Source organism: Bombus terrestris, chromosome 6 (assembly GCF_910591885.1).
Source record: "Bombus terrestris chromosome 6, iyBomTerr1.2, whole genome shotgun sequence".
NCBI lineage: Eukaryota > Metazoa > Arthropoda > Insecta > Hymenoptera > Apidae > Bombus > Bombus terrestris.
The window spans coordinates 17229267-17242315 of record NC_063274.1 but is presented as its reverse complement, the minus strand read 5'-3'; the positions used below and the strand labels follow the sequence as shown (position 1 = coordinate 17242315).

The 13049-nt window shown below is 32.5% G+C and overlaps 1 protein-coding gene across 3 annotated transcripts in view; it reads left to right on the top strand.

Moving 5' to 3' along the window:
- Nucleotides 1-13049, top strand: part of LOC100648923 (synaptotagmin 1) — a 35186-nt gene that overhangs the window by 8398 nt on the left and 13739 nt on the right. For 2 of the 3 annotated variants that reach the window (XM_012319075.3, XM_003402654.4), the window contains exons 2-3: nt 12695-12821; nt 12910-13026. In XM_012319075.3, the coding sequence (XP_012174465.1) occupies nt 12698-12821; nt 12910-13026 (241 nt within the window). In that variant the 5' untranslated portion in view covers nt 12695-12697. Of the gene's footprint in view, nt 1-11477; nt 11497-12694; nt 12822-12909; nt 13027-13049 lie in introns of those variants that run through there. The other variant, XM_012319073.2, reaches the window with a different exon arrangement.

Below are 13049 nucleotides of genomic sequence, written 5' to 3'. Positions count from 1 at the left end.
GTAATAAAAGAGTGGATATTAATTAAGGAGTAGACGCGCGTGTACTTACATTGGCTAGAGTTTAACCGGTAAACGAGCCAGTATTAGGAAATCGATGCAATTGTTCTAGAACTTTAGATACGAAGCTCGATTGTGGTGAAAAACCATCATTACGACTAAGTGGTTAGCCGATCCCCGGAGGGTTGAGTGACGCGTGAAACCCTGGTAACACGACGCCTTTTCATACCCACGCGTCTCACAGTAGCCATAGCCAGAGGAGTACAGCTTCCATTAAAATTCGTAACGCGCTTACGTTAAAGTGAATCGTTCTATCTACGTTTCTTTCCGTAAAACGTTACGCCATAAATAGAACGATGATTCCTTACGTTCTCACTGGACTACGAATATTTATGCAAATTTACTGTCGCAATTTACCATCGCGTAAAAAAGGTACCTTCAGCTCAGGAAGAGCACAAGTTATTTCGAGAAATTTCTAACAGCGGAAGTGGGATTCGAAGACAGCGAAATTAAAATGTACGTTTTTCTTCATCGTTTTGCATTACATGTTTATGCAAACTTACACATCCTTGCGAATATAATTAGAAAAAATGGAACCTGGGCAGAGATCAGTTTTGCCCACTAAATATTAGAATGGATACTGCACCTTGAATATTTTATACATTTTTACATATTATGTACTTCTTCTGCATTTTTGCATCTTTAAATTTTCCATAAATGCATACAAATCCGCAGTCCAGTTCTCGTAATTTTATCGTGCGATCTTGTTCTTCTGCCATGGAATAATTATTAAATTGCGAGGAGAATTTTGTTATGTAAATGTTCTTTTGTAAATCTTGCTTCGGGAAATTTCAGTATAATTCAGTATAAAGATATTGCTATTCGGGTTTTTAAGGAAAAGTTCGTTCCGATTTTTAAGGAAAATTCAAACGCACTACATTTAAATTTCGATACACATTCATTGAACTTTATACGTGCCAATTTGTTCCATGACCTTCCTCCATCCTTCCAGAACCTCCCAGATTTTTCGGCGGAAAATTTTTCAATATGATTTTTTACGTCGACCGAAAAGTTAAAATGTTTTTCATTACGAGAATTTTATAATGACCTAAATAGGTGAAAATCTGAGGATGCGATGTCTGATGAATACAGTGGGTGGGGTAGTACAACCGAACCAAGCTCCAACAGCTTCTGTCGAGTAGTCAAAGACACACGAGGCTATGCATTGTCCTGATGAAACACGACGCTCTCTCGATTCGTTAGTTTTTGTTCAATTGCTTTCTTTTGATTCGGCTAATTGCGAGCAATACTTTTCCAAATTTATCGTCTGGTTGTTTGGTAGAAGCTCATAATACAAGAATCCTTTCCAGTCCCACCAGACACAAAGCATGACTTTCTTCCGATGCAGACCGACGTTTAGGGCGACTAAAGGAGATTCATTCTGCTTTCCAAAGATCTTTTCCGCTCAGCATTATTATAAATAATCCATTTTCTATCCATCGTCACTGCTTGTTTAAAAAATGGTGTCTCCTCGTTACGTTTATAAAGCGAATCGCAAGTGAAAATGAGATCCATCAGATTCTTTTGCGTTAAATCGTGAGGAGCCATACATCAAAACGGTATATGTAGCCAAGCTTCACAAAATGGTCTTGAATGGTGGATTTTGATATTTAGAACATTTTTGCTAATTAACATGTCGTAACGCGCGGGTTATTCTCGATCCCTGTTTTGATCTGATCTTCATCAGTGGTGGAGGACCTACCCGGGCGTTCATGATCTTCAAGGTTGAAATCACCAGCTTTAAACCTAGCAAATCACTTCCGCACAAATCTTTCAACTATAGCACCGTTTCTAAACGCTTATAATGTACTTTTTCTTCGATATTTAAAAGCGTATAAAACTCATAAAAATTAATGTATCAAAATGAAAGTTTTTTCTAAAGATGCCTAAGATATCACCTTTTAGAATATGTACATGAGTCATTAGTTTTCAATCATTCTGGTATATTCAGACCTGTCCTAATGCCAGCTACCGAAAATCGGCATGAACTTTCCGAACATATAATTTAACATAATTAAGTATTTTGTGTCGATTATTATAGATATCTCATATTTTTGCAATATTTATACCATAATCATTTCACTTCACCTTTGTCACAATGATGATGCTATCATTAGATATAGATCTAATGTCATTGTAATAAAGATTTCATTGCTATATAAAAGTGTAAAGACTATAGGAACAGAAATTATATCTACGTTAATACCTTATGAATGCTTTTTACAACCAGTAATTCCTTTTTATGATATTCCACAGCTGACTTTTTACACTTTTGCAATTTTTATTTGTTTGATCTTCTCTTCTGTTAGGGAAATTAAATTATACCGAATTATAATGGGAGAGATATTATTATTAAAATTATGAGGATTGTCAAAGAAGAACCTAAATAGAAATTAATTCGATATGAAGGATTTATTGCAATCTTCTGCGACGAATACTGCAAATACATTTCAGCTATATTACGAATATAATAGTAGAAATACACGAGTAGAAATGGAGAAAGAGAAAGCACCGAATAAATCCTTGTATAACATCAATATCAATATATGCTTTAATTAGAAAATACTTCAAAAATACATAGTTATAAAGCGGTAAAAATTTATTGTTTGTTCGGTTATCAAAAACTGTATAAAAGCAAAAGAATAAAAAATTCCATCTCGCTAGGTTAAAATTAACACACGCTTTTATTGTTCTATTGAATGAATGCTATCTTGTGTTTGTTTTAAGCAGTACAAATTTACAATTTAAATCGTTTGTTTGTAGAAGGCAAACAACTATACGGTTGACGTAACATAACAATTATCGATTACTCGTATCGTTTCGATACGTGTCACGATTTTTCTAGCGATTTTTATGAACTGCAACAAGATCGACGATACGATTACATGTCAAAGAAATTTATGTTCATCGAAGAACACACGTTAAGTCACTGCAACGCCCACGTATGCCTCTTGCTTTCCACAGTGCCAAGTTAGGTATCGATCTTGCATATTCAAACGCAGATTAGATAATTTTTCCTTACGTGTGCTGATAAACAAATTCACCGCTCTATAAATTATTACAATTATTTACATGAAATAATATTTACATTAAATAAAAAGAATTTGTTTATATTCTAATTACTTTCCGGGTTATATATTTCTGGCTTTAATATCTTTTTAAGATACCTCAGGCGGATAAAGCAAAAGAAGCGATTACAAATGTTTTTTCTTATGATTATATCTTGTAGTTTCCCTCACTGTCACGGTAAATCGGAAGAAAACTAATTTTCTCGCCTTTTAAAATGTCTCTGCATACCTAATCTCGGTTTCACAGAAAACGGCAGTTGTTTATGATTCAAAGAGAAAATGATTTACACGAACCGCTTTATAAGACTCTTTCCTTTACTCGAGCTTGCATGTCAGCAATGAAATTTTTATGAACGAAATTATACAAACTTGGCAAAGAGAAATAATACACGTTTATGTTAAAGAAACGTGTTATGTTATTCATATTTCCAAATTGCACTACATATTTTATTGAACGAACTGTTCTACTTTAATCTTCGTATGATGCAAAAAAGTTATGAATATGTATCGCGTTGCAAGAGTACCGATAACATTAATATCCATGATATCAAACGAGGATAATATTATTAATATTAATAACATCGTCACCTTGCTCTCGCAACCAATTAGAGCGTCATTAAAGACCTCTACAAACACAGACTTAATGAAACAATTGTTAAAAAGAACGGAATTGCTGTATGGAAAAAACTGATAAAAGTAGACGCGAACTCTGAAATATGAATATCGCTGATAAGTTGAACAAAAGTTACTATTATCATTTCGTATGTTTCATCAGATATTCGCCAAATATACGTGTGCAGCAATATAATATCCTAAATTGATAGAAAATATTAAAACAGTAATTGGTGAATTTTTGATTTATTTAATGTATCCAATAGTAACTACATGTTATGTAACAAGGAATTTTTTTGGCATTTATTCATGAATTTTAGAATTACTATTATAAGTAATTGATAGTATTAAGAGCATTTAATTGAGGAGTTGAACTGAGGAGCAAAATTGAATTTTCCTTTCGTCTATAGAATCATAACGTTTATAAAAAGCCTACGAAATAGATAGTGCACAAACTTCATTTTTAATATAGAAGAAAATGATATCGAGAAAAACGATTACTTTACTTTTAATACAAAATTACAGAGTTTTAAAGAGATGATATGATTCTGAACGTTCTTTTCTCGAATATCAATCAGGTTTCCTCGTTACATTCCAATGATTACGACATTGAAAGTGGTTACGTATGTGCAGTATCTCATTAAACGTACATTTAAGTAAATATGAAGCAATAAAAACAGATATAAGAGTTTTTAAAGATATTTATCGAATAGAAAACAAATATGAGGGGAAAAAATTACTTTTGTAGGTTAATTTGACGCAAAATTTTATCAGTAGTAAATGAAATATTTATGAATTAATTTTTCTCTCTTATAACTCAATTTTCAATTTAGTTTTCAATTTAATTTTTTGCAATTTTACATTTCGAACGTATCGAAGTTATTGGTATTATTAAAAGTGCAGAAGATGAATTAAAAAAAATACTTGTATATTTAAAAGTATCGAGATAAAATTGATAAAAATTCTCTGTTGGCATTTCGTAAAAGTTCAAATTTCTTTAAAAGTGTCTTTTTTGTAGTTTTTAAAATATTAGATCGAAAAAGGGTGTCTCTCCAGAAATTTAGAGTCACGTATAATAAAATCTGTAGATTATAAAAATGCGATAACCTGCAAAAAGGAATATTTCGAGAAATACCCGCAATCTGAAGAACCCCTCAATAATCATTTAAAACATTTATGTAATTACAATTTAGTATTGAATTTTCTACGAGAATTATTTTTTCTAAAATTGTGGCATTTGTTTTCTCTATTGAACTCCACAATTAAAAAGTAAATAAAGATTACACTAAAAACTATACGTATTTATTACCCTACCTTAAACCGAAACCGTAAAGAACTGTTCCCTAAAATATGAAACAAAAATCCATATAACCGTGCAATTGCCTTAATTTATCCGTTTTACGGCTAATCCTGGCGAGGAATTTTTCGTTGTAGATTTTCGAGCTTTCGTTCCGCGTCAACTACCTTCTATAATTAAGTTAATTAAGAGAAAGTAGCAGCGTATACTCCTGCAAACCTATTTCCCGAGTGTTCCTAGGTATTTCAACGATCGCGAAAACGCGTACCTTCGTCGGATTATACTTGAAACGAGAGGCAATGCGGTAAAATGAAACGAAAAAATAAGATAAAAAAAAAAGAACGAGGAGAAAGAAAAAATGAAACGGCAACATCGAATCTTTTGTCTCTAAGAATGGCTGCCAGCTCGTGGAGAACGCCGACGACTATTGCGTGCGTGGGTGACGCGTGCCTGACGTCAATTTATCGTCGCCGCGACGATAACGATTATTTTGTTGGGTTGCGCCTCCGTTATCGCGTTATCGCATTTTATTGGAGGCCAATGTCGAAGTCGACAAAATGAAAAATTTACTATCCGCTGATTGATAAGGCAAACGTTTTCTTTGAATTTTTAGCGCAATATTAGCTCCTGTTTCACGACATATTGGTTAGACTTGCCACGATTTTTATTCGGAAAAACGCGAGAGGATTGTTCAATTTTGATTTTCTACCATTTCGGTTAAACCAACTGTAAATGTCCGTTATTTGTTGGAAATTCGTGTTTTCACCCTTTGACGCATAAAACAGTGAATTTTGCTTTATTTGCAATTGGCAACGAAAATTAAAAAATATGAACCTGGGTATGAATTAATAAATATAAATTTCATATTATGGAATGTTATTATTGAAATGTTACAGAAGGAAATAAACTGAATTTTTAGCGAGAAATTGCTTGTTCCAGGGAACGAAATTATTTGATACCTGGTTCTGAATACAGTGAAATCGTATTATAGATCATAGTATCAAAATAATATTATAATAAAGCTAATCCCCAACTAATCAATAATCGCCAGCAAACTATGTATATTTGATTATAATAATTTCATATACGTTCAATAAATAACCGTAGTCTATTAATCTCTACATGGAAGTAAAGGGAATCGTTGCTCTTCCAATACATCAGGAAGTGATTCAGACACAGCTTCAAGCGGAAGACTCGCCGTAGCAAGTAGTAAAGTCTTATCGATGTCAGGCAGTTAGACAGTCGGACAAGCTACCACACCCACCGATTATTCTCGAACATTTCCTATCGCTTCACGATATTTAATATTAACCGTGATATTTTAAACCAATTTCCGCTGATTATTACGTCGAAGTACGATACTTTAGTTCTCTAATACGTCATCATAAATACTGACGTAACCGATAATCATCGAGACACGCACCGTGTAATATTAACAGTTTAACGAGCCTGATTGAACGCTACAAGAAAAAGTTTCCGGAGTTCTTGAACCGTGAAAGTACGAGGAAGTAGGATGCTTGTGACTTTTAATGATTTGACTAGAACTTTCAGTGGTAAGCGAAGCGAAATTGAGTTTCGCGTACGTAATTTGGGTTTGCACTGATTCGAGGATTATCGATGCATTCGGAAAGCTTTTTCAAAAGCTTTAAAAAGGAAATATGTATCGACAAATTGCAGATTGTAAATTTGTTTGCTTACTAAGTATAAATATTACAAAACGTTTTTATTATAGTGAATTGTTTTTTCGTTAGCGTGATTATAAAACAATCGAAGATCACAGAGAGAGTAATTTAAAAATGAGTATAATTTAAAATGGGTATATATAATTAAAATGTTATTATATGTTATTGTATATATTGTATATTAATATATAATTAAAAAATGAGTTTCATCTTGCAAAGGCTGTCCTTTTATTCAATCTTTTTATGAAATATGTATTTTTATCACCAAATCGTTGCCTGAGAATCAATATTTGAAAAATATTATCCTTGGAAGAACTTCGCAAATGCCGTGTATAGTTAAAAGACTTATCTTTAGACCTACAGGATTGCTCCCATTTCAATTATGTCATGTTAAAATTCTTTCTCTTGATTATCAGATGACGTCAAAATATGATTATTCTTTGCACAACTTCTTAAGTTTACCGTGTATATTTAAAAGACTTATTTTCGGACCTACAGGATTGCTCCCATTTCAATTATGTCATGTTAAAATAGTTTCTTTCAATTATGAAATGACATCCAAATCAGAAAACCGATAGAAGTAAATTTGTCGTACTTTTCTTGCACCTTCTTCGATCTAATATTAATATTGAATTATAAAGCAATATAACATTTCATATGAAATATTAATTTTTGCTTTTAATATTGAACAAAGTCTACAACATGACAATCGGATGTCAATTTCCAACTTTAGAAAAAATATATTTCGCGTGTACCAATCCGGTAAAATGAAATGTAAAGAAAACATAAAATGGAATAATGAAACGTAATCATATGGAGTATGTTTTCATACTCCATGGTACGTAATATCATCGCGTAAATGCAACGTAAAGAAGACGTCTTATCGAAAGGAAAGGAATGATAACCAAGTATATGTAGTCAAAGAGGGGAAAGTTATCACGACACGAACATGCCAGTGGGCTAAAATAATTCTTTACTATATTCTTTGCAAGATCTTACTGCTCGTGTTTCCTGGCTTCCTGCTTTCCCTTCTACGTAGGTAGGAATCCTCTTTCTCCCTAGCCATAATTTTCGCGTATCAGCCTGCTCCGTAGTTTTTTTTTTTTTTTTTTTCTCCCCTTAACGCACGCCCACGCAACTCTTCTCAGTGGCAATTTCCCCTTGTGTCCTCGAACTTAGTTCAAGGTGACATTCTATGGATGAGAATAGAGAATCTTACGAGATACTCATTGTTATTTCTGGCATACCGCCATTTTATTTCTACGAATGGGGCGCCATCGAGTCTTCTTTCTTTGAAGCGATTCCTTTTCCCCCTGTAAATAAGCTGCTGCGTATTAAGTCTATTGGAAAGTTGTCATAAAGGGATTTTTCTGAGCTTAGGCAAAATATACTGAAGTGAATAAAACGACCTATCGCATTAGAACATTTAGGAAAAATTCGATAAACTTGATAAATCATTAGGAAATTATGAAAATCTTTAACAAATATTATCTCACATAACGCTTTAGTGGTGTGAAAAATTAACATGTTCAGTGTTGGTAATATTAACATTAACAAATAGCCACCGCATTCGAAATTTTGAAAACGAGTAATAACGAAAATTATTCAGACTTATATGAAAATACATTGTTCGAAGTTCTCCGTGCCCTTTCATAGCAAAATTGTTCAAAATTATTTTTCCATCACTCTTACAAGATGAAATATATGTGAATCATTAACATTCCTAATGCTTAAGAAGAAAGTAAAACATCCTACAGAGGATTAACAGGATTTCGTGCATTTAAAAATTATTTGAAGATCTAATGAGAGAAGACGTAGCTTAATGGAAGAGCTTAATGAAAGTCAAATAGAAACGTACTAGGAGATTGTATTCAAGGAGATTGCAGCTACTACAGTAAGGACGAAGAAGGTTTCGTATATATAGCTGGAGCAAAGTCAATTGATCGCTCAAACCCACTTAAACAATGTCACAAGATCACAACTGACCGTATTCTTTGTTATTTTATTATATATTTCGACTTTACTACATGTTTCGTCCGTGTTTTAGATAGAACGTGAATATACATATGGATAAAATTGGAATTGAAGGTAGAGAAGATGCTACCATACTTCCGGTGACATACAACAGCTCGAACAAACACTCGTCGTAGTTAAATACAAACTTGTTAGAATTAGTCGAGTTACAGATCGTTTAGATCGACAATGGTTTCTCGTTTTCTCAATAAATCCAAATGTCTGGAATCTTTTTTAATTATACGAAATTAAATCTTGTCTGTGAAAGATATGAAACATTGGCTTTCCATTACACATAAATAAATATGACAGATATTATCGATATCTGTTTTTCCTGTAGTATTTATATTCTTATTACGCTTTTTGAAAGTTATTAAGTAAATACATTATATATATATTGCATTTCAATCATGCATATATATATATATATTACATATATTTGTTAATTATTTTATATATATAGTGTATACATTGAAAATAAATAACAAATTCGTTAAAATTTGATAAAGACATAAAAGTTATTTTGCATTACGTAACAAACAATTATCTGGACTCTTCTTTTCAGGCAAAATTTGCAGTTTCCATGAATTTTGAAAAGCTTTGTCCCATCACAGATACGTCCTTAATATCGCAGATTTCAAGTAACCTTTTGGAACGAGCTTTCAAAAAGCACGGAATAAATGCTCGCTACAAAGACCAGCCGATGGACGTTTTTACATTTGCTAATTAAAAATCAGCCGTAGGCATACTGTATGCATTCGAGCACCCGAGGGAATAGAAAAAAAGAACCCGGAAGCAAGAGAGGTCGTTACAGAGTTAATGCACGCGATGGTTGCGAATCCGATACAATCAATCTATGAATGAAAAACAGCGTCGCTGATAATATAATTAACGATTCATATTTATTATAAACATTTCTTTTTAATATATTATTAAACTGTAGGAGATTTGTTTTTAACTCTTGGCTTGAATTTTTTCCTAGTATTTCGCTTCATTCTGAATATCATTCATTACTTCCTTCCTCCTGCCTTATTGCGCAATTTTAGTAATTGTATTTTATTAAGAAAGCAACTCCGTTAGTCACATTGCTGTTTCTTGAATTCCCAATTTAAATTTGCTATTTTACTCTGCACTGTTTTTACTTTGAAAAAGCAATTTTCTATTCGCTAACGAGAGCCTATATTCTAAAGAAAATAAATTCCATATCCTGGCTTTCATTTATTCGTGTCACCGATATTACACATTTTATCACTACACGAGTTTTCATACAAAAATATGCTCCAATATGTAACAGCGTTGGTATTATATCATAAATCTTGAGAAACCTACCACAGTTGCCAGACCATGATACACATGCGAACTTAATCTCCGCATGCGGAAGCGTAGCGTTGATTGTAAAATCTCGCAGCGCTCGTATCGTAATTACGAGTTCCGCTTCTGTAGTATGAAATTATGATTCAGTCCATTAAAACGCAGGAAATGTAACATTGAAATTCCAATAGATCGTAGCTTGTATAGTTCGTGGAAAATTATTAGTTTTTTTCTTTCTTTAAATTTAGTCGCATGTTTATGAGTAAATGTGGTTTGCGTGACAGTTTCATGAAATGTACGTGAAGTCGAACTATTTTCTAGAACGAATTACCAGTGTGTGCTGTCGTGATATTGACATGGCGATTTTAAAATATTATCGAACTTTGAAATTAAATAGCGTCTATAATTAAGTAGTGATTAAATATGACGGTGACATATGAAAGATTTAACGTTGCATAATTGTAGAGAAAATTCGTAAAGAAATGAACTATTTTCATTAACAAAGGACAAGGGATAATTGAAATATATTCACGTAAAAAATTATTGCTGAAGATTTACGAATATCGATAACGCTGGATGAAATGAAGAAATGAAACTTTGCGTTCCGTTTTAATAATTAAAATCCAAAAGAATTTATTTCTTAAAATTGACTGAGCTAAATACCAAAGTTTCCAATCGATACAGACAGATCTGTCTATGTCATTTAACCGATATCAATTATTTCAACTGTATCTGTCAGTTCGGATGGAAGAAAAAAGTCTCTCCAAAAAGTCACAACGTACGTCAAGACTTCAACGTGAAAATAAAATATCATAATAAAAGTTTCTGGTTTTCTTAAACTACTACACATTATGATAAAAATCTGTAGTTATCTGAAACCGAAATATTACAAATTAATATCAACAAATTCTGTCACGATGAATTTACAATTAAGAATAACGAAAAGTTGCGAAACTATATCGAGCGCGTGATCAACGTGATGAAGTTGAGAAAAAACAACTCTGGAAGGGATTAAAAATCTAAAATAAAGCAAGAAATATTAAAACGTATTAAAAAATATCATTTAAAATTAAAACAAGAAATCACATTGAATTTTACAAATTATAAGTAAGACCATGTAATTCGTTTTCGATAATTAAATTTAAGGATTTTAAAAAATTAGAAGAATTCTAATTATGATAAAAATTTTGATCAAAGAATATAATTCTAAGAATATAGTTTCTCCTAAAGCATTTGAAACATTTTAAATCGACACACACTACAGGACAAACTAAGAAAAGATACCTACTTTATTCTACTCGTTTCCTTTCGAGCTAAATTTTGCTTCGGGGAATGCGCTTACGACTAACCGGATCTTGGCCTGTATGAAAAGAGCGACAAAACTTTGGGAGAGAATTGCAAGCGAGAATAGAATTCAAGATTTCCCGTGGTTTTCACCACCAGCTTTATCTCGATAGTGAGTTTCGCATGAAAGAATTTTACTGCTTCACGAAGAACGGTTATTTTTTTCGATCGGGAGTCCATGACATACTTAAAAAATGCATTAAAAGTGGTGCTGCTCGAGTTCGTGTCAACACTTCGGTCGGAGTGTGTTAAAATTAAATATACATACTCGCATGATGATAAAAATTCCGTTTTATTTTTTTATTTTTGTTTTTTGTCAGGCTTTCGCCTAAGGAAAATTGATAATATTAGAAAAGTATATAAGTAGATGTTGCATACGTAACAATATTTCTTTGATATAGTGTTGTTTGTACTATCCATTTAAATATTATTTCTATCCCTATTACTAGTAATTAATATTATATTATCCTATATGAAGGTACGCTATCTTAGTACTCTCGACAAATTTCTCTAATTTTCATTGCACTCTGTATGAAGCAGTGGAGTTTTTTATATTCCCCTCGGTGATCACGATAATAATAAATTTAAGCTCCATTTGAAAATTCAGAATACAGACTTGTTTGAATTAAGGTTCTCTAAAATATCCACAAACGAAAGAATCGATTATTTTCTTAAAATATCATTGACGACAACCATGTAATTTCGAACTTATGTAGTGCAACAGTTTTTCTATTTATGGACTATTTATGGACCAGTTTTTATAACATTGTACGTATGCTCTCTGCAAAATGATAAGCAAATGACTTTCTTATTTTAGAAAATATTCCAGACATTAAATTTTAGTCCCATTAGGATATACGTAAAAATGGTTGAGAAACACAAAATTAATGTATATATATATACAGAATTCCAAATCAGACAGTAAATTTACTCTACATATTGTGACGGACAGAAGAAAGTTTATAAAATAAAGACTGTAAGGAGACATCATAATTTCGCAAAATGGATTTGTATTTAATAAGAACAATGAATACCATAGAATAGATGACTGTTATCAATACGATAAAAAGTTACTAATATTCGTAATATATCGATTTTAAACTTTCCTTTATCTGCTACTGTACAGTATTACAGAATCGTAGCTATCAAGTTGGTTATCAAGAGATATCAACGTTCAAAACTAGGGAGCGCCTTCAGATTGATTTTTGTGAACTGATCGTGTATTATAAATTGACAAGAAAAGAGTTTTCGATAACAGAAAAGTGTATATGTAATAAAATATTTATTCCATTTACTTTTATTCTTTACAGAAAATGCCTGCCATCTACAAAAGAGAGGCGGAGAAGGTTCCGGAAGAACCGCAACCGCAACCGGTGGAGGAGATGGTTGAGTCGACGCTAAAGACATTTGTGAGCACGGAGGAGGAAATAAAAGAAGGTAAATCTTTCTTCGCTTTGTCTTTAAGCATGAAGATCGCGTCACATTTTCCACGGTACAATAACTAAAGTTATATAATCGCGTTTAGTTGGCACAGAGGCGGTGACCGAAAAAGAAACATTGGAGACTCAAGTGGAGAATCTCGGCGTTGAACTCGCGGAGGAAATGGGAATACCAACATGGGCACTCGTAGCGATCCTAATAGGTAAAAGCAAACAGTCGCGTGTT